This window comes from Lissotriton vulgaris, chromosome 7, assembly GCF_964263255.1.
Source record: "Lissotriton vulgaris chromosome 7, aLisVul1.2, whole genome shotgun sequence".
NCBI lineage: Eukaryota > Metazoa > Chordata > Amphibia > Caudata > Salamandridae > Lissotriton > Lissotriton vulgaris.
Window position 1 is genome coordinate 1,289,647,935 of NC_141695.1, and position 27,543 is coordinate 1,289,675,477.

Here is a 27,543-nt window from a genome sequence, read left to right on the forward strand (position 1 = left end):
GAGGAAGGGCTGGGGCATGGTAAAACAATATCTATATTTCTATCTGGCTTCGGGGAATCTTGGGAGGTTTCCCCTCTATTTGCAAAATATGTCCTTGCTGGAGGATGATCTATGCCCCTTAGAATAAAGAGTATTTTCCTATCTTTTAATGATGGGCTCTTCCTTATGTCAATCAAAACTAATTCTTTAAGACATTCAAGGGGAGCACTTTGTGAATTCACGCTCCTCTAATTGTTCCATTCAAAGGATAGCATGACAAAAAGAATGGGAAATGGTCTGGGTATAAAGGGGAGGAATGGATGGAGAAGAGGAGATACTAATAGGTCTGTAAAATTGGTTTAAAAAGGGGGGGGTACAGTAGGAGGGGGAATAATGCATTAAAATGGCAGCAAAGCAGGAGGGGAGTGACTAGTTTGTGAAAACAACATAGGAAGTAAACTGGGAGGGGTTTCTAAAACAGACATTGGCAAAACCAATCAGTCTCACCAACAAAAGAGCTATTTCTTTTGTTAATTGTTTTCAGTTATATTGCACAGCAGCGCGGTGGCTGTGCAGCATGACAAAGTTAGAAAAAAAGCACTATGACATGTCATAGCATTTTGTTTTTATTGCTGCCCGTAAGGAGGCTGGGAGTTGCCCAGAAATTTTGAAATTGAAAATATTCTTTCATCTTGAAACTTTTGAAGGACCTGGATGGCCGCATAAAATTTACTGACTGGCGCCCTGATGACGGAATTCCCCACTGTGGCACTTTCCGAAACGTGCGTCGGCGCTTTTCTTTGTCTGACTGATGAAAGTGTGTGTGGTTTGTTCTTAGTTGTTTGTATTTAGATGGATGTTTTGCTTCATGAGTGTGATTGTGATTTATTTTTTGGATGAACGAGTTATGAGAAATGTTTTTATTGTTCTTTGCAGTTCTGGGCCAACGCTTTATTAATTACAATTGCTGCTTTATTGATTGAAGTAATTAATTTTTATAAAGATAAACGACAATAAAATGATTTATACAATCAGCTGTTCTGTGGGCAATTGTCAATATTGGAACCTATTGGTCCTTTAGATTATTGGGAACCTCCCTTTCATGCTACTTATATGGGAGTTGGCAAGTAACAACATGGGCAGCAACAGAAGGAGGGAGGGTGGGCAGTGATAAGCAACAAAACAGGCAACAGTGGAAGGAGAGGCGGTGGATAGCAGCAACAACAGAAGGAAGGAGGGTCTGTAAGTGCAAACAACAACAGGAGGAGAGAGTGCAAGTGAGTGGTTGGGGTAAGCAACAGACAACAACAGAAAGGAGAAGGTCGGTGGCACAAGCAACATGGACAACAATGGATTGGGGCAAGCGACAGATAAGGGAGCGAGGGACACAGAAAGGTGAGAAGCACACAAAGCAGCAAGCTGAAATCGACACCCTGGTAGAGTGCTCCAATAAAAAGAAAAAAGTACTTCCTAAAAAAAGAAAAGAGGAGTAGAAGGACACTAGTAATGCTTCCATGCACCAGCAGAGGGACAGACACATGAAAATGAACAAAGTCTACATACAGCAGCTGACCATTAAAAAGCAAACCAAAGAGAATCATGATGAGGCCAACCAATGTTAATCAATGGCGGACTACAAGTTCACTGATCAAAAACAAAAGGTCTTGAATGGGCAGCACATGCGCTGCCTAGGCGATACCTTAAAAGGAGTAAAGTGGGAGGGTGAATAATAGGTTTGTAAAAAACACAAAAACATAAGTAATGTGGGAGGGGAAGCCACAGGTTGAAAAAAGAAAGCATGGGAATACAGGGTTTGTAAAAAAATGTGAGCAGAGGAGGAGGAAGAATAAGGGATTTGTTTTATAAAAAAAGGAATAAATTGAAAGCAAGGGATTTGTAAAAACATGAGTAAAGTTAGAGAATGGGAAAGGGGTTTGAAAGAAAAAGGAGGGGGGCTAGTGGGTATTAAAAATAAAGGGAAAAAACAGAGAGGATTAAGAGATGAACCACGCTTTAAAATAGCCAAAAGCAGTTGTATGAAAGGAATGTTTCATGAAGAAAGGCTTTTACCAGATTAATTTCATCAACCCGTTATTGATGAAAAAACATTGTCAACACTGGTTTGACTAAAACAATGTGTCAGAACTACTTTAAGTTAGATTCCCGTCCAAAACACATACGACCTTTACACACATACAAAGTTTATGATAGTGGTAACACTCCGAATCAGTACTTTCTATTACTAATCACTGTATATGCTATGCTAATGATAATTGCACTGCAATAGTGTATTAAGACTTCCACTCCTTAACTTTAAAGTGACTTAAAAACTGCTATGTAGGATTCAGACATATTAACTAGTGTAGTTTGTAACCCTTTGTCCAGTCTCTGAAATATGTCCAAAATATTTTTGTGTGAGATGATTTATTTACAAGGTGGGTGGGTAATTGCTTTCATTTTTTTTTATTGAAAATGAATAGTTACCTTTATGTGCCTACACTAATCAAAGCTTGTATTCATCTTTTTAAAAAAGGGGAATAAACCCTGATCCTTCAGCATTGCACATGCTCGGCATGTGGGTGTATGTTCTTTGCATTTGAGGCTGAGCAGGAGGTACCATATGGTACCTTCAGATGTTCAATATCACAAACTCCGAGTGCTTTACATGAGCAACAGCTACATTACACATGAACACATTCATTTGGGTTTTTGGCACAGGGGAGATTAAGTAATTTGCCCAGAATCACAGGATATTGAGCCGAAACTCGAACCTGGTCCACAGTTACAAAGTCAGCAGCTCTGGCCATACCACCACATTCTCTCCCCTAAGTGTAACAAATTATCAAGAGGTCACCTGTATAAAAACCTATAAAAATAGCAAATATTTTACAAGTGTTTGGTCGCTATTTGGATTTGGGAATTCAGATAGTATATCCCCATTTTAGTTTTTGAAAGCACTTACCATAATTTCTACGATTCCCTCATTTTATAATTTCCAAAGGAAATGCTTTACGTTTTACTGTTTTGATTCCAATCAAGATGACTTTAGGTGTGCCACACTTATGTGATAAAAACAGAATGTTAGCAATCTAGTTGCTCATTAGAACAATGTGGAGCGGCAGGGGTCAGGAGCACAGACTCGGACAATTCAGGACAGGGAGGAGGGAAAAGAGGCAGCATAACGAACCATCGAGGACTGGGGAAAGGGGGGCCGGGGATACGAACCAATCATGCAAGACCGGCAAGCGAGGCTATAGCAACACAACAGATCATTGGCGCCAGAAAGGAGGTGCAGTGTCAGTACTAACATATATGCCAGGAGGCTCAATTCAAGTGAGAAACTGCCAATCTTTTAAGACCAGATATTTATTTTAGCTGTGAACTGCCTAAATCTCAGCTTTTTCAATGCAAGTCAGTGGTGAAAATCAATTCCCCAATTTATATTTCAAAATCTCCTTTTTACAAAGTTCAAAATGTTGGCATGAATGGTACAATGGTACAAAGGCAGAAGGAATGGGGTAGGGACATGGAGTCGGACAATAGAGGGCAGTTGGGGGGGGGGGGGGCGAAGTCTCGTTGGCATCAAACTGATCTTACCAGGCAAGCAGTAGCAGCAACAGAATACACTACACAGGGTAAGCGGGAGGGCAATGCAGCGCAACGGACCACAGAGTGCAATAGGCTGGGGACATGGACACAGACAAAAGAGGCAGGGAGAAGGAGGCAAGGGTAGCAAGCTGACCTTACAGAGCTGGCACGAAGGGTAGTTGCAGCACTACAAACCATGGAAGTCCGGAGGGAGGGGGCAGGGGCACATCAACGGACTATGGAAGTCAGGAGGGAGAGTGAAGAACCCACACAGGGACAAAGGAGGGTAGGGAGGAAGGACACAGGGCAGGAGCTGCAAGCTGACCATGCAGGGCAGGCAGGATGGACACCGGAAGCACAAAACACCGTGGAGCGCAACAAGGAGGCTATAAGGGCATACACACATAAAATGCAGGGAAGGTGGGAAGGAGTCAGGGCAGCATGCTGACCACACAGGGGAGGGGAGGGGCAGCACAAAAGACCATGCAAGGCAGGAAGGTTAGGGGCATTACAACGGATCACTGTAGCAATAAGGGCAGGGGGGTGTACAAAGGGCCATGGAGGGCGGAAGGGAGTGGTTGGGGCTGGACACAGACATCAGAGGGCAGGACCTTCACAACATACTACGCAGCATGGGCAGAAGCAACACACAGCATGGAGGGCAGAAGGGAGAGGTAGCAAAGTGGACCATGGAGAGCAGTAGGGTGGTTATAGGGGTATGGAGTTGGACAATGGAAAGCAGAGTGGAGGAGGCGGGCCCGGGGCAACAATCTGACCATGCTGGGCAGGTGGGAGCACAGTGGCTGTGCAATTGAAAACTCAGAGTAAACAGGAGGGGCAGTGGCAGCTCAATAAAGCATGGTTGACAAAGGTGAGGGAGCAGGGGCGTTCACACAGACATAGAAGTGCAGGAGAAAGCAGGGTTGAGGCAACAAGCTAAGCATGGATGCTAAGCAGGAGGGCAGGGGCATAGACTCCGGCAATGGAGGGCAGGAGGAGAGGGCAGGGACAGCAAGCTAACCATAGAGGGCATATCGGACAATGCAAGGCATGGGAGAGAGGGCAGATGCAAGGACTCTGATAACTGAGGGTAGGGGGGAGGTGGATAGGGGCGGCAAGCTCATCGTGTAGAGCAGGCGAAAGGGCAGTGGCAGACCAGCAGCCAAACAGGATTGGAGTGAAGGAGGCAGGGGGATGGAATTACACAATGAAGGGTAGGGGTACAGGGGCAGCACAATGGACAATGCCATGCCAAGCCAGGCCCTGCGTCCAAACCCTCCAACATGCACAGTGATTAACATGTTACGCTACGTTATAAACCCTAGAAATTCACTGAAAAAAACAAAGGTTAAAGAGTTGTTATAGTTAAGTGAATATGTCACTTAACATCTACCATTAAAAACTAACAAAAAACAAAAGCTCCGAAATTCACCAAATATAGTTATCTCAAGTAACTATAACTACTGTCCTAAAGAAATTATAACTCATGCCCTCGCCATGCACTGCTTTTACCCTTGCATAATAAATCACTCATGACATAATGATTGACTACATTTATAAAATCTCTAATCACTTCTGAAAATTCATTATTATTGGCAATGCCGTGCATGGTGGGGGACAAATTATGATTAATTTAAGGCATGTGTAATGGTTACTTGAGAGAACTATACCACTATACCGGTTGAATTTCGTTATGGTTTTGTTAGTTTCAAATGGTATCTTTAGTGACATGTTCACCTTATTATAATGTACATTTAACCTTTGTTTTTTCAGTGAAAAAAGTATATATATATATATATATATATATATATATATATATATATATATATATATATATATATATATATATATATATATATATACACACACACATACTAATGTTAAACCAAAGCTGTAGTTAGGTGAGAATTTCAGTGACAACGTAATGTTTTAAAAGTTCAAAACCACTGAACTTCACCAGTTATAGTTGGCTCTAGTAACAATAACTTGTGCACTAAGGTAACTATAACAACTCACGCCCTCACCGTGCACATTTTTCTCATTAATAATTTCATTGCAAATGTTACAGTGATGTTATTAATGATGTCTTAGATGATGTCATGAGTGATGTAATTTGTGGGGTAATTAGCAGTGCATGGAGAGGGTGTGAGTTATAGTTACCTTAGGGCACGAGTTACAGTTACCAGAGCTAACTACAACTGGTGAATTTCATGGGTTGTGTATGTTTATATTGTTAAGTTGTCACAGAAATTCTCACCTATCACCTACATTACACTAATCTACATTTTTTGGATATATATATATATATATATATTACTGCCTCCTGTTTCATAATAAATTAAAGGGATCTGAAAAGAAATGCAAAACAGAGCACATTTATGTTTGTACCAGATGTGTAGTTATAGATTCTCTTCAATAACCAACCAAACACATTGGACAAAGCAGCATGACACAAAGCCTAATTTGTTGAACATAAGCAGGACAAAAAAGGAGGTCTGACAGTACGGAGCGGACCTACCTGTTGCTGCGAGATTCCTCTTCAGTAATACCCCAGCGCAGGTCAATCTCTTCTATAGAGAGAAAGAACCGGGATGCTCGTGCTCGAAGTTCAGGGAAAACAGAGCGGATAAGGAGGTCACGTTCTCCATGCATGTCCCGAAATGTGGAGGAAATGAACACTCTGATACTTTGCCATCTAGAATTACAAATTATGTAATTATTCACGAGCTCAATGCTAAAGTGTGGCATTCTTCACCCTAGTGAGCAATTACTCGAGTACATTTCCCCTTATAGTGTCAATGGCCAGCATCAAGGGAGGTCAGTCTGCTGCTTGCATCATTCCCTGGTTTAGGGGGATATGCTCCAGAGCAAGGAGTCCACTCCCTCCATCACTTACCTGATTCTGGGGGAGGTGGCCAACGGATGCGGAGCCTGCACAACACACTGGTCTCTATTGAAGGTTTCTGCTGGTTTTGGAAGATCGAATCTCTCATCAATTTTTCCAATGTGTTCAAGGAGACGAGAAGAACCACGTACTGAGATGACTCTAAGACAAAAGAGACAGTGCTGAAATGAACCTGTGAGAAGATGGGCATCACTGGGGAAATATGGGACATCTAATAAAGAGAGCCTGAACCCTCACCCATGTGCTGGCGCTGTGACTCTGATATAGGCTCTTACATCCACATCTGGTGGTCTTACTCAATTGCTAACTCTACTTTTGAAGCAGGTGCTGAACCACATTAAAGACACAGTGGGATTCCCCATCCCAAGCACAGTGCAGGTCAGCATCTTAGGGATTAGACCCCAAACTCGCAAAGGCACGACACACTCTGATTGACGCCTAATCCGACATATGTTGGGGGCAGCCAAACAGGTCATCACCCTGCACTCGAAGAAGCCCTCAACCCCTCTGGGGTCGTCGTGGCTTATTCGCCTGTGGCACATCATGGCTTCCCTGACTTCTTACTGATCATATCTTCCCTATTCACTGATACAATGCCCACAATGTCTAGTGGCTGTGGCCTTGTCCTAAGCCAAGACACCCCAGGGATCCCACTTCCCATCTCACCTCTTCCTTCCCCTGTTTTTCTTACTTTTTCAGTTAACATGTTCTCATGGATACTGGCAGACACATATTTTTGGGGCGAATTACCAGCCACTACCGGGCCTAACTAACTATAGCAGACAGGGTATCCTAGGGCATATCCCAAATGCATATGTATATGGGGTGGTGCTAATGGCCCTTGGGCCTCATTACCTTGCTAGTGGCGCAACTCCGGGATTCGCCAGAGCGTCCTCGGTCCATACGGTTGATAATTGTTTTTCATGTACTTTGTAAGTTTTCACAGTTTTATGAAAATAATCAAACAGATTTAAACAAAAAAAGAGCCTGAACAAACCCGAAAACACAGAAGGGAGCCTGCTACAACAGAGATGGCAGTGAGAGTAAACTCAGAAAAGAGAGAACACTGCATGGCCATGAAACAAGAAATACATTTAGGACAGCATCTAAAGACAATAGACAAGGCGGAATCTTGGAAAACAAACAGACATGAACATGAGATGGACATGAAGAACATAACACCGAAAGGGACCAGAGAAAACAGCTGTCAGGAATATGGGGCAACAGTGAGAACCGACACAGTGCAATAAAAACGGCAATGAGAGCAAAACAAAACAACTGAAAGGGAGCCATAGACACAGAATACACTAATGTAACCCATACAACAACAAACCATGTCTGAGAGAACAAAGCCAGCACAAAAGAAAACCTACTACAACAGTAAGAAAACTGAGGGAAGTGGTAGAAAACAGAGCATGGAGTAAAACCCAAATCAACATAGGCAAAACTGAGAAGAAGTTCTGACAACAAAGATAATGGCGAGGAGAAGCTAGATGAACAAGTTACTTACCTTCGGTAACGATGTATCTGAAAGAGACATATGTAAGTTATAGATTCCTTAATGGTCTCAAAAAGTTTTTTCATTGCTAAATATAAAAAGTTCCATATTCCCCCTGCCCAGAAGGCTGCTGTTTGGTATAACTCTGTTTGTGGTGCTGCCTACAAATTGTTAGCTGCCGCCATAAAAAGTAAGGATGGTGCTCTGATAAGGGAGAAAAGGATGGCCTACAAGGTCGTTCAATCCCAGGCCAAGAGGGACTGGGAAGAAGCCCATTGGAGGAATTTGCTTAAGGCTTGCACGAGTAGAGATATGATTGAGTTCTGGCACCTAGTGAAGTGGGGACACAGGGATCAAAGTAATATTCCAACTAATCATGTGGCGCCCGATCAGTGGGTTCTCCACTTTAAGGGCCAGTTTGCATGTAGTCCAATAGATCAAGAGAACTTTGTGATGCCATCCTTTGTTCCCACTATACACTTTACTAAAAAGGAAGTAGAAAATGCCCTCCTCCTGGTTCCGAGAGGTAGGGCTCCGGGGCTTGATTGTATCCCCGCTGATTTATTTCTTCAAGATGTTGATTCTTGGGCTTTGTATATACAATTGTTACTAAATGCCATTGTCAAAGGAGCATCTTTGCCCAGCACTTGGGCAGGAGCGGTAATTTTACCTGTTTTTAAAAAAGGAGATCGATCAAACCCCGGCAATTACAGGCCTATAAGCCTGATTGACTGTATTCAAAAAGTTATAGCCAGGGTGGTGTTAGGCAGAATCCAGGAATGGATGGAGGATTCTAATATCCTCTCTAATTTACAAGCAGGGTTTCGGCAATCAATTAGCACCGTTGATCAGGTTTTAAAATGTATCCTAATATATTGGCGAATTGTTACCCTAGGGTAAAGGGACTAACTATGCTGCCTTTGTTGATTTGAAGTCAGCGTTTGTTTTGGTTCCGTGCCCCAAGCTGTGGTTTACCCTTCTAAAACTGGGCTTGCCGCTAGAGCTCTTGGCTCTTGTGGTAAAGCTACACACTGATAATTTTGCCCAGGTCAGATGGGACTCGGCAGGTGGGACTACGGGCAAATTCCCGGTGGAGAAGGGGTGAGACAGGGATGCGTTCTTGCTCACACCCTTTTTTCTATTTATATAAATGGGGTAGTAAATTATTTTAAAGATCACACCACAGATGCTCCCTGTTTAGCCGGAAATAAGACCCCCCTATTAATGTTCGCCGATGACACTCTCATACTTTCTAAAACTAGACAGGGTCTTCAAAGTGCCCTTACGAGATTTGAAGAGTTTTGTGCAGACCACGACCTCATTGTAAATGTCGACAAAACCAAGTATATGGTTAGAATGAAGGAAGGATCTATGGATCAAACAGACATTTTCATATTTGGGGGTTTTAATTGATAGGAAATTGAGTTGGAAGGCACAATTAGATTGTCTCTCCGTCAAACATGCCCAACTCTCTGGAGTTCTCCTTAGGGAACATAAACAGTCACACACTAAACCAATAGCCCCAGTGCTCCAGATTTACAATGCTAAAATTGGTGCTTCAATTTTATATGGGGTAGAGTTGTGGGGCTACGCCAACCTGGACAATTTCGTGACGAGCCAGAATAAATTTATGAGGTCCCTAACTGGTCTCCCCCAATCCACACCATTAGTTCCTCCTTTTCTGTACCTGGGCTGTCAATCAATTAGGGATGTGGCCCGATATAGGTTTCTAGCCTACCGGAGGCGGATCTGGGTCACCCCCGAACTTGCTCATTATGCCCAGGCTATCCTGGAAGTGAGGGATCTAGATGTTGATCACAAAATTGTGTGGTTTAGATTCCTTAAAAACCTATTATGTGAGTTAGGGTTGGGACATCTGTGGGCTACTCCTATGGGAAGTGTTTTCCCAGGCAAAACTGAGTTGAAGGTAGCCTATTGGAAAAAGATTAACATGAAGCGATTTGCTTCCTGCTCAAATGGTTCTCTGACCAAGGCTTTTATTGAATTAAAAAATGAATCCAAACTGGAGGGTTACTGGGACCTTACCACGTCTACCCGAGACAGGAAATTATTCCATCAGTTCAGGGTAGGTTCCTTGCCAATACACTCTTTCACCTCTAAATGGGGCAACACTAAGTCTAGCGTTTGTCCCTTTTTCCCCGATGTAAGCGAAACCATGGTTCATGTTCTTTTTGTTTGTCAAGCTTAGACTAAACCTAGAAGCACATGGCTTAAACCTGTATGTGATAACCTGGGTACTAGATCTAGCAGGGAGGCCTTCAGAATCTTAAAAACTTCTGTTGAAGGCCCGATTGTGGTTGCTACCGCCAAGTTTTTGGGCTGGGTATGGGTGATCAGATGGAATAACGTGAGATCTATGTAACTGTCTATGTTGTTGATTTCTTCTTTTTATGTAGTTCAATCTCTGCCTATATTTTTAAAAACTAAGCCAATACCTATTTTTTTAAATCTTCCAAATTATGGATCGGTTTAAAAAACTTTTTATCTATTTATTGTCTTATTTGTCGTATCCGGGGTGCCAATCGTACATCAACTTTCCTGCTATATACAATGTGTGTCATCGTCACTTGGCCATCTTATATATGTTGTTTTAACTTTTGTGTTTTTATTAATAAACCGAAATAAAGTTTATAAACTGAAACAGATTCCTTACCGCCCCTACCCATCCTCCCCGCTCTGCAAACTGACTTCTAAGGACAGGGTTTCCCTTGCAAGGCCCTAGTTTAGCGCACAAGTGGTCAGTGTCTTGCATGGCTCTGTGCTTCTGGCATAAAAACTCGTGTCAGAACTGATGTCAGCGCGCAAGGGCGGCATCTATATAGACAATGCAACATCATCCCAGGTAACAACGCTGTTGAAGGACGCAGAGTCGACTGACGCCGCTACCGACGCGCAGGAGTACTGCTGGGAAAAAAATCTCTGGATCCAGTCTGACGCCGGGGGGTAATTCAGCTAGCCCAGACCAGCCCAGCCACTGGTTCTCGCAAGCTACCCAGTCTCAGTATGGCCATGGACGTAGGACCCAGAGATGTGGGACAGTGGGCGGGCCAGTCCACCCTTCCCACCCCTGCAGCAGCCTCCAAACCTTCCTAGTCCGACCTTCCAGACCAATAAAAGCCAGTGGGTGTCAGGATTCGCATCACCTCCCTCGCTGGCAGACCATCACATCGGACAGGTGGGTTATGAAAATAGTCCGAAGGGGCTACCCCGTCCCCTTTGAGACTATCCCTTCCTCCATGCCACAGTCTTTCGATCATATGTCGAAGAATTATTTGGCACTTCTCTGCCAGCAAGTTTCGTCTCTCTCGGCAAGGGAGCCACCGAGAGTATTCCTACACCAGAAGTAGGTTGTAGTTGCTATTCCCGCTACTTTCTGGTGCCCAAGAAGGACAAAGTCCTGCGTCTTATTCTAGACCTCAGGGCCCTCACCCGCTTCCTCCGGGAGGAGAAGTTCAAAATGTTGACTCCGGTTTAGGTCATGTCTGCCCTTCAGCCTGGAGACTGGATGGTGGCGTTGGACTTGCAGGACTCCAAGAGGCTGCTGGGCCACATGGCCTTCTGCATCCTGCTAGTGGATCATGCCAGATGGCAAATGCGGGTTATGCAGTGGGACCTGAATTTCCAGTGGGCACAGCATCAGGGCAATCTTTCTGACTACGTTCAGATCTCGGAGGGGGCTGCGCAACACTAGCAGTGGTGGCTAACGAACCAGGATTGGGTCAACAGCAGATCACTCTCCCTTCCCAAACCAGACCTCACAGTGGTGACAGATGAGTCACTCCTGGGATGCGACAGCCATTTGAGAGAGGCGGAGATCAAAGGTGTCTGGCCTCCGGCGGAGTACTGGCTCCGTATCAATCTACTGGAGCGCAGGGCGATTTGTCTGGCACTGAAGGCATTCCTTTGCTCTCTCAAAGAGAAGTAGTGCAAATGTTCATACACAACACCACCGCCATGTGGTACTGCAACAAACAAGGTGGGGTGGGGTCGCGGACCCTATTTCGAGAGGCTCTTCGTCTCTGGACTTGGCTGGAACATCAGGGCATGACCTTGGTGGTTCAACACCTGGCAGGTTTCCAGAACGCCAGGTCGGACGGACGCAGCTGCCGGTGCCCGGTGGATCACAAATGGAGTCTTCACTCGGAGGTGGTGCAAGGTCTCTTTCAGCAGTGGGGAGAACCTTGGTTAGATCTGTTCACCACCGAAAAGAATGCGCAATGTCAACAACTCTGAACGTTGGAATTTTCAAGGCGGCACTCGCTCAGCAACGCTTTTTGTCGCGAGTGGAACTACGGCCTCCTGTAAGCCTCTCCGCCTGTACCACTTCTGCCCAGAGTGCTGAAGGAGATTGAGCGCGACCGGGCCCAAGTCATTCTCATGGCTCCGGACTGGGCACGAAGAGTCTGGTACCGAGAGCTCCTCCGCATGGCTATCGATCCTCCGATCAGACTGCCACTTCGGGAGGATCATCTGTAGCAGCAGCAGGGGAGGGTTCTTCACACAAACCTGTCCAGCCTTCAACTCTTTTCGTGGAGATTGAGTGGTGACAGTTGACATTTTATGACCTTCCTCTCGAAGTCTGTAACGTCATCTTGGCAGCCAGGTGTCCCTCCGCCAAGATGATAGCCTGTGGATAGAATAAGTTTGTGGCATGGTGCACAGCAAAGGATCCCCTTTCTGCCCATCTTTCAGAGACCCTATTGTACATAATTTCTTTGGCCCAGCAGGGTTCTGCCCTTGCGTGAATCAGTGGCTGGTCTGGGCTGGACATGTTGGGGTGACCCTTCCGTAGCCATGAAAAGGACAAAAAGCAGATTGAAGTGGATGAGTCGTCGCTGTGAGACCCAAGGACCTGGCCGTAGCTCAAGAATCCTTAAAGCGCTCCGGCGCAGAGTCAGCCTTGTCACCAAAAAGGTGAAGGACATAAAAGGTCATGTCCTGTAGGGTTGCATGGACATCCCTGAAAAGCCAGACTCCTTAACCATGCTTAGCGCCGAAGGCTACCAATGTGGCAATCATTCTGCCCAGTGAGTAGGTGGTATCCAGTCCACAGCGGATTGTGAATTTGGCTGCATCTCTCCCACCGCCACTGCTTGGGAGAGAACAGCACGGGCTCCTCCGGGCACTGAGGCAGCACCTGCGCGACCGTATGCCAGATAGTGTGGGAGTATCGGCCCAAGAGGCATGCTGCATTCACGGACTGCAATGCCAAGCTGGAGTAAGAGAACTTACGCTTCGCAAGATGATCCAGCCTCTTGAATTCCCTATCTGGGGGAGCAGAAGGAAATGCGCCCTTAGATGAAGAGGCTTGGACCACCAAGCTCTCTGGGGAAGGATGTTGAGTGAGGAAAACTGCGTCGCCTGGAGCCGGGCTGTGCCGGCCATCGTCCATTCCACAGGAGCCCCTGTGCTGGGCTTGGACCAGGTGCCCAGAAGGACGTCACTGAGGGCTTCATTGAACAGCAAAAGGGGCCAGATGAAGCCACCGTCGGTTGAAACATCTCTGTCAGGAGATTAGTCATGACTGCCACCGAAGGGAGCTGCAAGTCCAGGGCCTCAGCCGCCCTTCTCACGACCATAGCATAAGACGCTCCCTCCTTCGTAGCCACGGTAGGGGCAGAAAGCATGCTGAGGTCAGGAGAAGTGTCCAGACCACTAGCGTCACCCAGGTCATCTCTCCAGTCCGGCTCTTCTAGCTGGTCTGCTAAAGGGTCAGAAGAACCCTTCCAGTCCTCATCACCACCCTCAGAATGATAGGAACACCTGGGATGAACAAGGGAACAAAGGTACCCTCCAGCATCTGATTCAATGTTGGTCGATGTCGATCCGGCTCCGTGTCCATCTCTGGGATGAGGATGGGGACGGCGTCAGTCTGGGAAAGGCCGGGCGTCCGCAAAAGGATTGGCATTGGGGAAGGTAGAGTAAGGGCAACCAGCGTAGATCTGGATCCATGGGGGCCCTCCGGGGTTGTGGTTATGCTCTAGACACCAGAGGCACACTAGGTGCGGATCCGTCATGGACATCAGTTTGTGATAGGAGTCACAAAGCTTTAAGCCGGTCAAACGATGGTACATCCCTTGCGCACCTGGAGTTAAAGACTCGAAAAAGATGTCGACAAAAGTCGAAAAAGTTGCGTCAAAAAAGGACTAGGGGCAAGCTCTCTCCAGATCTGAGCAAGGCTGGCACGGAAAAAGAAAGAACTAAAGTCAGCACGCCGGGGCAGCGTCTATATAGACACTGCAACGTCATACGGGCGAACACAACGGATGTGGAGTTGACTGTTGCCTCCTACCCACGTGCAAGGGTACTGCTAAGAAAAAATTCTCCAGATCCAGTCTGACGCCTGAGGGTAATTCTAAGGTAAGGAATCTATAACTAACAGTCGCTTTCAGATATGAGAGACACCACTGATATCAGCCTGCAATATGAAACTGTGACAGTACTTACAGCACCAAAATTAAGCTGAAAGAACAATGGCACTACAAAGAGGAAATAGGAGACATCCTGTATAACCGAGACATTGGTTTTGATAAAGGATGGCCTACAGCAACAGGGACAGCATTCAGGGATATTTGAGGCAAAAGAGACAGCAATGAAAGGAACCAATGATAACTAAGACTCTTCAAAACTAAGACAATGTGAATAGAGGAGTGAGATTGCTTCAGTGACACACCACACAGTAGAGACAGTGATGGGAACAACTAGACCGCACTAGAAAATGCTTTTTTAGTAGACATTTTACAGACATCAGTTTTTGAGTGTCTAAGGACGGGCAGTGAGCTTTGAATACAATCATATTGAAAACCAATCTTCGCAAACACTGACCTAGATATACTATTCATGAACAGCCCCTTCATTCCTTGGCCTTGGGATGCTTTTCACAGGCATGGACCTTTAAGGAATATTGGCTTTTCTTTGCGATACATCTCAAGGTTTCTATTTACAACTCATTTATTCCTTCAGTAGGAGCATCGGATGGGGCCAAGATCCAAAAATATGTGTGGGTGTTTTGGGAGTTTTAGCTTCTATGTTTTAATTATATTTTAGGTACATTACACTTCGTGGCATAGACATAGAGACATTTATATCACTGTAGCAAAGCCTTTTACATAAAAAATCTTCATTTGTTGGATAATGAGAGACCGGTAGTTAAAAAATATTTTTTTAAAGAGCAAGAGAAAATGAGAACAACCAAATGAAAGAATTTCAGCTAATGGTAACAAAAATGTCGAAGATTGCCATGCACACCTTTTTTCACATTATACTCCTTTTTGTCATGGTCTTTCTGAGGTAGGACTTTTTATAGTCCAAAATGCATTGGGTAACATAATGACTTGCAACTGAGGAGGTTTTATGCTTTTGGAGTGCCCGGAAAAAGCTTGGATGGACATATCCGTGGCATGAGAAGTTGTTAAAACATAAGCTAATCACGTGTGAAAAGACAAAAGAAAATAAAATGGAATGAAACTAAGTCTTGGAGTACATGGATTAGTTATTGTTTTAATTGAAAAAGACATTGGAAAAGAATGTGTGATAATCACGACACCTGCTGTGCGCCTGGATTTGGAGTGCAGTTCCGCTCCACTTCCGATTGTAGGTAATGGTAATTATTCAACTCTTCTTAAACATATGCCCCTTTCCAGCCTCCGAGTTAAAGAAAAATGTAGAATTCAGAGATGAGAATTTTTTCCAGCCTGAACCCAGAGTAAATTGCCCGTAGTCTAGTTGACATCAAATGAAGATGAAGACCTCTCACCATAGTGGATTCTTAACATAGCTGGCTGCTCCACAGAGAATTGTATTTTGAGATTTACCAGGGATTTCACGCAAGTCGCATCTCACTTCTTTGCCACAGTCTCTGGATCAAGATGTAGATAAAAAAAAGAATTTCCCACCCATCTGTAAAGCTCTTTTTAGGTCTGGCGTTTAACGCCAGACCTTTTGACATTACTAAAATTATATGAATAATGTTTTTTATATGGGCTTTCATCCAGTCCTCTTCATGCATAGGTCTGGCATTGCTATCAGCCGAAAAGTTAAGAACCCTTAATTACCATGAATTGTTCTATTGATTGGGTTGAGTACCATGAGGACCATTTTCAACAGGTCACGTTTCATTACTTAAATCAGGAATGATGTTCAATGTCAATTGTTCAAGGCAGGTTCTTGGATACCACAGTGAAACAGGGTAATTGATAATGTATATCTAAAACATACAGTGATATGTGGGAGAGTGCGGAGGAGATAGTCCTCAGTTTTATTTACTAAACCGCTCTAAAGGAACCGCATTTCAAAACCCCATTAATCCACTTGCACTATTTTCTAGATCTTAGCATTTTTAACATTTTAATTGGTATTATTAGTAGTGACGTTTTTTAACTTACGTTAAAGTTGCTCTAGTGCTGCTTTGTGCCACCGTTCCGCTGCGGCTTGCCGTTTGTTGCGGAGGGGTATTGGACACTCCCCCCTACTTCCGGTGGGTAGGGCAGTTTGTCAGAGATCACATCCAGCCAGCAATTCAAATTGCATTTTGAGCTGGACGCCCAGGGTCCGTGCAGCAGGCGCACCTCTGGCAGGCCAAAGGCAAGCCTGTCTGCGCCCATCCGCAACACGGCCAGGGACAAAAATGCTGCCTGGTCCGACCCAGGATATCACTACTCTAGAGATGTAATTCTGGCTCTTAACACACAAGTAAGTAAGTGCCACGTCCACCTTCAAATAGACAAAATGAAGGGCCCAGTAACTTGTTTAGGTTGTAGATATGAGCTCAGATATGAACCTAGCACTCCCCCTCACTATGCCCCTAAATCTGACCTTATAACAGACCCTAACTCCAAGCAACTACGAGGTGGCCTAATTAGTGTCAGATCACTAGGCAAAAATGCACTACATATCTATGATACAATCCTAAGCCTTAAATTGGATTGTCTGCTTATCATGGAAACTAGGCTAAAAGATTGTTCCAACCCTGATATTGTACAAGCCCTCCCCCCAGGATACACTTTATCCAGACAAGACACCTCTCTACAAAGAGGGGGGGGTAGCAAAAATGTACAGGAACACACTGAAATGCTCCATGTTTGCCATCACAGATCTTAAAGAAGCTGAAAGTCTAGGTTTCTGTTTCCAACTAGACAGCAGGGTGTCATTCGCAGGAGCTCTGATCTATCGACCTCCAGGGACTAGTCTTAAGTTTCTAGATACCCTGGGAGAAAGTTTGAGTACCCTGGTAGTTAGGTACTCTAATTTTACTATACAAGGATATTTTAACCTAGATTTGTAATCAGCAGACACCCCAAGGGCAAAAAACTTTGGTGAGATTATAGAAACTCAGACTCAGTTCATACGTCTTTATTTCGAGATATTCAATCATAAAAGACATCATATAAAAAAAAGTATATCAATAGAACACTCTACTTTTAACAATGTTATTATACACAATTACCTTTGATAAAAACATTAAAACTAGATTGATACAATCTAGAGTACAAAAATTATTATCAATACCCAAATACTCACTACATAGGGTGTTGAACAAATCATGCTAACTCATAAAACGTAATTAAATTTACAATTAAAGACGTACTACCTATATTAAAACTAGAACCTATCAATTAATCGATCGGCTCGCTTGTGGGTGCCTAGCTCTAATAATCCATGCCCACCCCAGGAATTTTGCTACTGCTATGGTCACAATGTCAGATGTATTAGTTCTTAAAAGCCATAGCGCCTCCACACCCACCTGTGTTCTCATCTTAGTACAGATTGGTTGTAACCATTTTCTAAGGGGGGCTAGGTAAGCGGGGCAGGCAAAGAAAATATAACCTATAGATTCCTTTTGATCCCTACACCAAGGGCAGTACTCTGAAGACTGTCCTCGCCATTTGTTTGTAAAGGTCCGCACAGGTAGCATCCCAACTCTAAACTGGTGATAGAGCTTTCTATCATTGCTCCTAATAATGACATCCCATTAATCCTCCAATAGGGGGTCAAGCGTATGGACCAAAAACCTGCCAGTCAAAGAGGTGGACTCTGTCTGGACAACAAATTGGTGTCTTATGGACGCCCAATAAAGTGCTTTAAATTCTTTTTTCGATGGAAAAACATTATTTCCAGGGGCCGTCCACAGCAGGCTAAGACCCATATTTCCCAACATAGACTTTACAACTCTGAACCACTGAAGGTTACCTGATCCCACAATTGATCTTAGATCTGACATTTCGTTAGCAAAGAGGGCCAGTACCGGGGTTGTCCATATTCTCCTCCACAGTGCTACCATCCTATACCGCGCTATATCAACAATAGAGCGACAGCCCATGTCAAGCAATAAGGGTTTCATAGGTGTGGATTGTGGAAGACCAACCAACTTACGTAAAAATGTATTTTGAATTCTGACCAAATGGGAAAGATCTGAAAAGCCCCATAAGTCCGCACCATACAGGATTGCAGAAGTTATTTTTGCATCATAAATTTTTAACGCTGGCGCTATCCTTCTGATTAAAGAGGTTCTTTGTTCCTTAATTAGGCAGCCCGTTAAATGAGCATATTTTAGGCAGAGAGCATCAAGTTGTGGTTTCCATCTTAACCTATATTCCAAAACTACCCCAAGATAGGTCATTACTTCCACCTGCTCTAGTTCAATACCATTCATGCTAACGTGGCTCTTCATTGGCCTATTTTTGGTTAGTACCATGAATTTGGTTTTGCTCACATTCACCTGTAAATCATTAAGTTTACAAAAAACCTCAAACTTATTTATCGCAATTTGGAGACCCTTTTGTGTTTTGGAAAGGATGAGAGGGTCATCTGCAAAGATAAGGAGAGGTACCTTTGTGCCACCCAAGGCAGGGGCATCAGTTGTTGTGTCTACAAACTGCTGCACGACTTGGTTTATAAATAACAAAAACAAAGTCGGAGCGAGAACACACCCCTGTCGGACACCGCGGGTGACAGGAAATCGCTCGGTTGCCTGCCCCTGTCTACCCCATCTAACCCTTGCAAAATTAGCCTCATGAAATCTAATTACTAAGTCCAAAAGTTCACGGGGCATTCCCATTTTTCCTAAGGCAGCCCATAATTTGTCTCTGGGGACGAGGTCGAAGGCGGACTTAAGGTCCACAAACGCTGCATAGATGGTACCTCCACCCAAGAGCACCACCTTCCAGTATATCATTATAAATCTGAACACCTGGTCAATTGTGCTAACGCTAGATCTAAAACCAGCTTGCATAGGGGATAGAATATTCTCGTTATCAATCCAAACCTGAATTTTGGCCAACACCATCCTAGTAATGACTTTCTGAATTGCGTCTATTAGGCTTATGGGGCGATAGTTCCCTGGGGTCGAACGCTCCCCCTTTTGAAGATGGGTAAGATTTCAGCCCCTCTCCAAGAGTCCGGAATCCGTGCCCCATTTGCGATGGCATTAGCAAGTGTCGTGATATAAGGCACCCAGTTCGACTGATCATGTTTAAATAGATCGGCCGGGATGCAGTCCATGCCTGGAGCTTTACCGGCTTGGACCAAACTCAGCGCAGTCTCTGCATCTTTGTTCACAAACACCAGGGGAACATAACATTGACAGCATAGGTGCAGAGGTATCCAAACCACACACAGGCTCTGGCTCGGGCCCCTAAATTGAGATGCGAAGTAATCAACCCAATCCTCAGCAGGTACGTGATTCGCCGGGGTTTGCGAATCCGGATTCCCGCCCCACTTTACGACCTGCCAGAACTTAATCTGGTTTGAGGACCTGCTTGCTTCGTATAATTCCTGCCACTGACTATCACATGCTCTTTTAGCCTCCCTTTGAGCCTTCTTATACATTAACCTTGCCATTCTAATGTCTACTACCACTTTGGATTTTATAGCTTTTATCAAGGAGCTATGAGCCTGTCGGCATGATTTGTTGTACCATTTATTCCCTGGTGTAGATGTTGAGACTATCCCGGGTTTAAGGAGTTTGGTAAAAAAAAAAGCTTTCAAATTACCAAAAAGCTGCTCATGGAGCGCAGTTAAATGCTCAGAAAACCCTTGAAAGTTGGCCAGCGCCTACATGGCACACCGGGTGGAGGAGACTTCTTGGGAGATCCTATCTAGAATTGCAGGGTCATCTATTACCCTACTCCAACGAACCCTACGTCTCTCATTGGCAAGGATGGCCTCTGCTGTGGCACACTTAGTCGGACTACTGCGCCCAGGGCTATCTTCAAGTTTTAAACTTAAAACCAGCGGGTTGTGGTCACTCTCAGGACGAACCGAAATTGACATATCATCAAGTAGTGACCAATACTCAATTTTAAATAAGATATAGTCAATTCGACTTGTACTGGTACCATTATCAAAAGTTGCCCGGCATATTTTATCGGAATGTGAGCGGCCATTAGCCGCTCTCAGCCCCCACTCAAGACATAATCCCAGTCAATGAAGTGCTGCCTCAGTCCCCTTCTTGATTGGGTTTAAAACAAGATGTGGGACATTCCATAACGCATCTTCTTCGGCATAAATGTCCTCTCCCTCACACAAAAGGGGTTCAAAGGTACCGTTTAAGTTCTCAGCCACAACTAAAAACGTGTCCCTCCCAATTGAGTTAAGAATCAAATCTAATTCTCCAATAATTGTCGGACACCGCCCTCCAGGTAGTCCACGTGCATAGATGTTAACAATAAAAATTTCCCGGTGATATTTGTAACTAAGCTTAATCCCAAGGAAATCTAAATTATGCACTGACACTTCTGTAGGTCTTTAGCTGAGGGACTGCCTCACCCAAATGGTTAGGCCACCGGATGCTCTGCCTTTTTTTTCCCCGGATGGCAGGTTTAAAAAAGTTGAGATACCCCAAGCAAAACATGGGGTCAGGAGCCCAACATTATTGAAAAATTTAAATATCATAGCCATCTACAAAATTTGCCCACTCTTCTAGGTCTAATTTCCCCTTTAGCCCTGCGATATTCCACAAGACTATTTTGAGTAAAGAATCCTGGATGGTTAGTTGACTTGATTCAAAAGCCCCTTGGTTAGTTCCTGCTGTCCTCCCACCCACTGTTGGTAATTCTCTAACTGGGGCTTCACTATTCATATGATCAAGGGGAGACCTTTCCACCCCACTTACGACATCCTGTCTCACCTTGACCACCACCTTAGGCCTGCACTGTGCAGGATCACAACTAACAGAAATACATGTTTCCTCATGAGCCATTCCGGAACTCTTGGGCTGGTTATTACCACCAGGCGTGACCAAAAGTCAATCAACTCCCTCTAAGCCTGAGAGAGGCTCATATCGATTAAACAAAGGTGGAAAATGTGGAAAGTGGGTTACACTATCAAAGGGGAGACCTCTGGTAGGACTTCTCCTACGGGGCATAGGTGGGTGATAAAGAGGACCACTTCTTCTTTGTGGATAGAAATAGTGAAGGCCTAATGATTGCACAACACACATCCTTCAATACCTTGGTTTTCTGCTAATAAAATTCACCGCCCAAGGGTTCTCAAAGTTAATTATAACACAATCTTCTTCTAGGTCCTTTGGGCAATGTCCCACCCAGCTTAATCTTCTGACATTTAGAATCTCCGTTTTAGACGAGGGAGGGAGAGTTCTATTCTTGTTGAGCCAAAAGATAACTTTGTTTTTTAACTCCCTATATGATTCCATTTTAGCCTCCCCAATAGGTGGAACTCCCGTCAATTTAATCGTATAGGGGCAGACTCAGGAGGTAGATTAACACATGGGAGGCACTGTGTGACGGGGCGTGCGGACAGAACACGACTACCCCAACAGACTGGTGGTCCGCCACCCCACTCTCACCTTGCCCCTTTTCCCCACAGCTACCTACGTGAACGAAGAACCGGAGTCGGCTTGGCTAGACAACAACAAAACCCATGGCCCCTTTAAATCCCCGGACCAAGAGGAAGAGGCCACGCCCCTCGACACATTCGATACGGCAAAAGGAGGAAGCAGGAAGGACGCGACGGACGGTGCTTCCCAGGAGGCAGCTGGAGACGGAGACGGAGAACGGACAGAGCCGCGAGAGATCAGAACCGACACGCCAGGAGGCCAACGTTTCCACGCTTCGCCCCACCACGTTCCCACAGGAGGAGCGTGGCTACAAGAGGTACGGGGCCGGTTAGCGGGTTGGGTGGGGCGGAGGAGCCAGCCCTGTGTATAATATTGTATAGCCCTTTGTAAAGCGACCCAAATCCTTTCCCTCACTTGCACTCCTGCCTCCCGACTTGTATAGTTCACAGTACCGGTTTCCCTCACTACCGGCACTCACGAGTGTCACTTGGTCCAACCAGGTACCTGACCCGTTTTTCTTTTTTTTTCGGTACCGGAGCGGAGACACGAGCTGTGAGACGTTCCACTTCCGGACCACCTCGATAACAATCTTCATCGTTGAAATAGCCAAGCTGGAGCAAGCTACTTATCATTTGGATCCCGCAGCTCATGACAAAGAGCGAGCAATACCCTTGATCAAAAAGACTTATATTCCAATAAAACCTTCACTAACCCCGTTACTCAAGCCTCCCGTGTTTCTATTTACCCCTCAACTACCAGTCGGTCCGAATCCAGTAGCTGGAACCCCGAGTACCCCGATCCCCTTGGGGCACACTGATTATCAGCCTCCTTCTATGGTTTGCTACATCCTTTTGGCTGACTACCAATGCCTGGTATACAAGGAGCAGGCTGTGTTCTAGACACCGCACCTCCCTTTGTGACCATACCCTTGGTAGTAGCCAAGGAGTTGTTGCAGACGGGATGTTTCTCCAATCGTGGTCATCCTGACTGGATATTCGAGGAATCAATTGTGACTGGGAGGGCTACCTTTGATGAGTCACTGGTCTCTATTCTCTGGGAGTCAGTAGGAGGGACCGGTCGTTTTTCCAAACCTTTTGCTAGTTTATCCAGCGTATTGGAATTAGCTGTAACTAGATTCTCCAGCTGATCTAGTTAGGAGTTAATCAACCTTGTTCGTTCTAATAGGGGTAACATCAAAGATTTAACAAGAATTTCTATTTTACCCAAAAGTTCATTATCTGTACTACGGGTGGAATATTGACCAACAGAGTCGATGGGGACCACCGTAGGATTCGGGGGGCTAGTTGAAACATGTGAGGGCTGGATTAAGCTGTTTTTTTGGGAAATTTTAGCAATGCCCCCTTTCTGAGTTACACCCCCTCTTTTCCATTTGCTGGGATTTGGATTATTTAATATACCCATATTTTGGACTTTTTGAACAGGACTAGATTGCAGGGGAGAATCACCATCTCTGTGGGTTAAACTATTAGTAGACGAGCTGGTTATAGTTGTATTTAGTGTGGGGTAGACCACCTCAATGTCCGGTACCACAGACATAAAGTCAGGACAGGGACTTTGGTTAACTATAATCGCTCGATGGCTTGATATATGGGGGGATACTACTGACCAATATGACCTAAAGACGAGCGTTTAACCGTTATAAGGTCCACAGATAAACGCCTCTCAGCAAAGGCTATCTCTTTTTCGAAAATACCTGTTGCCCGTTAAAAAAAATTATCCAAGGTACCAGTGACCACCCCGTTCTTAGTTCTAACTTGTACCGTTCTTTCTTTCCCAGAGCGTAAAGCCATAGTAACTAGTGTCCCATGACTTGTAGTCCAAACAATAACTCAGTAATAGAGGAGAAAGAACATAGAATTCAAAAGCCTAGCAAGTTCAGTTTAGCTCAAACGAGGGTTAAAAGGGGGGGGGCCTCAGGCTACCTCGGACGGCCTCAGATGGCCCGCCCTTTGCCGGGGCTTCGCCCAGCGCCCGCCCGCGTGCGTTCCGCGTGCGCGGGTATAATCAGGGATAAATAGAAGGAGGTGAGGCGGGAAGAGGACCAGCTGCGGCAGATCAGGAGGCCGCACAGCACGCTGGTCCTCGCAGTCCCGCTAGCAGCCAGCCAGTCCGTCTCCGGTGTTCAGCCGCAGCACCAATGTCCCCGGAGAGCCCACAGAACGACCGGCTCCCGCGAAGCGGGGGCAGCAAGACGTTTTATCACAAAGGGCTCCGGTATACTGCCTTAGCTCCAATGTCCCCGGACTCCGGTATGCAGCCTTAGCTCCAATATCTCTGGTGAGTTTGCAACACGAGCGGACTCGATATTATAAACCCAATTATCAATCAAATAATAAACTCCTCCTTTAGACTAGCAACAGTACCTGACAACTGGAAAACTGCCTCAGTCAAGCCCCTTCAAAAAAAGCAATTACTGGACCGACAACCCGTTCAAATCTCAGCAACAGAGAAGCTAGTAAATACACAACTAAATGATTTTCTGCAGGAAGCCAACATTCTACGGCCCAGGCAATCTGATTTTAGGCCTGAACACTCAGGGTCAGCGCTGCTACGAAAACATTGAAATTTGCCCTAGATCAAGGTAAAAGCGCAGTGCTGATTCTGTTGGATCCATCGGCCGCATTCGACACGGTCTCCCACAACATTCTGGGAAAACAGTTAGCTAAAAGTGGCATCTCACGCAAGGCCTTGGCCTGGCTAATATCATTCCTGGAAAACAGGAGACAAATTGTAACCCTAGGCAACTACCAATCGACAGAGAAACAGTTGTTCTCTGATGTTCCTCAGGGCTCCACCCTGAGCCCAACTCTCTTCAATATATAAATGGTACCTCTGCTCAACCTGATTGCATCCTTTGACATGGAGTCTATCTCGGATGCTGATGACACTCAGCTAATCCTAACTCTAGATAAAGATTCCACCATGGCGGAGGAAAATTTTCAGCAATGCCTCTCTGCGATCATTGACTGGATGAAATCTAACAATCTCAAATGCAATAGCCAAAAAACAGAGATCATGCTGCTTGGGAAATCTAACATTTTCATTCCCAAACAGTGGTGGCCGACTGACACAGCACCTCCTTCTAACACAGTGGATACTGTAAGAAATGTAGGGATTAGATTTGATACTACATTCTCCTTCCACCAGCAAGCACTCTCAGTGGCCGGCACTTGCTTCCATATGATAAAAACCCTCAAAAATATTTTTGATCTACTTCCAGTTACAGCTAGAAAGACAGTCGCAGTTACCTTAATCCTGTCTCGTCTGGAACACTGCCTATACGCAGGAGCCAAGATGGCAGTTCTGAAATATCTATAGATAGTCCAAAACGCAGCAGCCTGGCTGGTATTAAAACTGTAAAACTGCAGAGGGGGTACTTGGTTTCAGCAGCACTCAAAACCCTCCATTGGCTGCCCATACACAAAAGGATTCTCTTCAAGATCATAGTAATCACCTTTAGAACTTTCAGGTCAATGGGACCTAAATACCTCAAGACGAGAATTAAATCCTATGTCACCCAACGGCTTCTGAGATCATCCTCTGAAAATTTTCTAGCACCTCCCGGCTTTCACCTGCATCCAGAGGGGGAAAGTCAATGGCAGTCCTGGGAACAAAAGCTTGGAATAGCCTGCCCACCCAGCTGAGACTAGCGCAGTCAGAACCCATGTTCAAGAAACTTTTGAAAACCTGGATCTTTGCTGCCCTAGACAATCTAGTGTGGTCACTCATCTGATCATCTCCTGACCTCACCTATTTACATTCATACCTCGCCCCCCCTGCTTTAGTGCCAAGATGCTCATCAGAGTGAAAGCTGCGCTCTACAAATGCTGCCATACGTTCATTCATTCACGATCTATTCATTTAACAAATTTTTTACATTTGGTTAGGTAAAAGAAAAAGAAACAGGCCATACAACAGAACAGTATGTGCGTATATCACAAAGTGATTTTGCATGCAGTACAAAAAATGGGTATATATCTGTTCCCCGGTCTGCATGTTCAAATATGTCTTTATATAGGGAGAATAAAAGCCTTGTTTATAGTCTGTCTCCAGGTTGGGTGCTTTCTTGTGTCTTAGTTTAAGGCATATGAGCACTCCAATGCAGTGCCAGCACGTTTCAACACTCTGTATTGTGTGAGATCTTCATCACTGCTGGTAAAATCTCTTTGATAAGCAGTCAGGTGTTCCTAGGAAAGATTGAATAATCGTGTTAAGGGCACTTGGAACTTATTATAGTAGCTGTAACCTCTTTGTGAAAGAAGTCCTTGGCTTGGAGTTTCAGGCTCCTTTAGACTCCATCCTAAGGTGCCTTAGTGTCTCACCCTCTGCTATTGTTTTCAGTTTGTTCTATTCTCCGCTAGTTATTTTCACTGCCGGGATAGACAACTCAGGTTTCCAGCATTTCACTGCTCATGTTTGCAAACGATCATGGTGTATGTTGCTGGATGTCACAATAAAAGCGGTCATCTTGTTGCACGGAACTGTGGGGAATATAGTCTTCCTTCAACAGCAGTTGGGATTTGTATGGAGGAATTTTTTTTCAATATTGGCAAATGGGTAAAAATGCTTTATGTGTTTTTACTGAGTTCCGCAATTGTTGTGATGGTTTCTTCCTAATATAAAACTTTTGTGGCTTTATTGTTGCTAGTGCAGGCTACTGACACTTCCAGGGATACATTGACGGTCGCGTAAAGTTTAGATTTGTTATCGAGAAATGTATTGCTGTCGGCTTGTCGAGACATATGGCTCAAACAACAAAATTGCATTAGTGGACATTTATATTAGCACACCTTAATCTGGGTATTATACTCTAGTATTGTATTAGGTGAAATTCATGGTGTATAGAAAAAAATGCCAGTGTATCCTGTATGTCAATTTGGTATTTAGTTGATATATTGCTTATGGTTTCTCAGATCCCCTGCGTTAAGGTCATTCATTTTGCATCCCTCTTTATATTGGATTTCTAGCATTTCATTAAGTCCTGTCCTGCCATTTGGAGTTGCAGAAGTATCTTATCTCCTATGGGCAGAAGCATTGTTTCAATGTCATTATTTCTTAATGTCATATTTGAGGACACATAATTTTCTTTTTTTTTAAAATATTTTTTTATTCCACAGTTGGAGCAAGTTGATAACAAAAGGAAAAGAACAGATAGAAACAAATAACAAATCATACAGTCAAAGGTTAACACAATTAGTGCAAACAGCAACTAGCTATATCACATCTCTAAGTGTTCATTGATTGCACCCCAGACCAACATGCCAAGTCTACTTTTTTTTACCCCTTTTATAGCATAAAGACTCCATTCTAATCCATACAAATTATATAATTTTGCTCGCCAAAATTCAAATGCTGGAGGTTCCGCTTGTAACCAATCTGATGCGATAGACAAACGCGCTGCAGTCATAGCTACAAATAAAAGATGCCTGTATTTATATAGAGGTGTTCCATTACCCACAGTTTGCCCTACACCTAATAACATAAGTGCTGGGGAAATCTTAACGGTAATATGAGTTATCGCAGTGAGAAACTTTTCTATACTGGTCAGAAATTGATGCAATTTGATACAGCTAGAAAATATATGCAAGCTATCGACGCTATCACTCCCGCATCAAAAGCATTTACCGTCATATTGAGTGCCCCATTTAATCATACGATCTGGAGTATAGTATAATCTAAATAAGGTTTTAAAAAATTGAGCCTTTAGATTAGCGGACAAAAAAGCTTCTTTAGACC

General features: G+C 44.5%; 1 protein-coding gene across 7 annotated transcripts in view; it reads right to left on the reverse strand.

Moving 5' to 3' along the window:
* The window catches only part of TEP1 (telomerase associated protein 1), a 1,080,103-nt gene that overhangs the window by 662,151 nt on the left and 390,409 nt on the right, over nt 1-27,543 (reverse strand). For all 7 annotated transcript variants that reach the window (XM_086931874.1, XM_086931872.1, XM_086931869.1 and 4 more), the window contains 2 exons: nt 6,464-6,613; nt 6,086-6,262 (listed from right to left, as the gene is read on the reverse strand). In XM_086931874.1, coding sequence (XP_086788000.1) covers nt 6,086-6,262; nt 6,464-6,613 — 327 coding nt within the window. The remainder of the gene's footprint in view (nt 1-6,085; nt 6,263-6,463; nt 6,614-27,543) is intronic.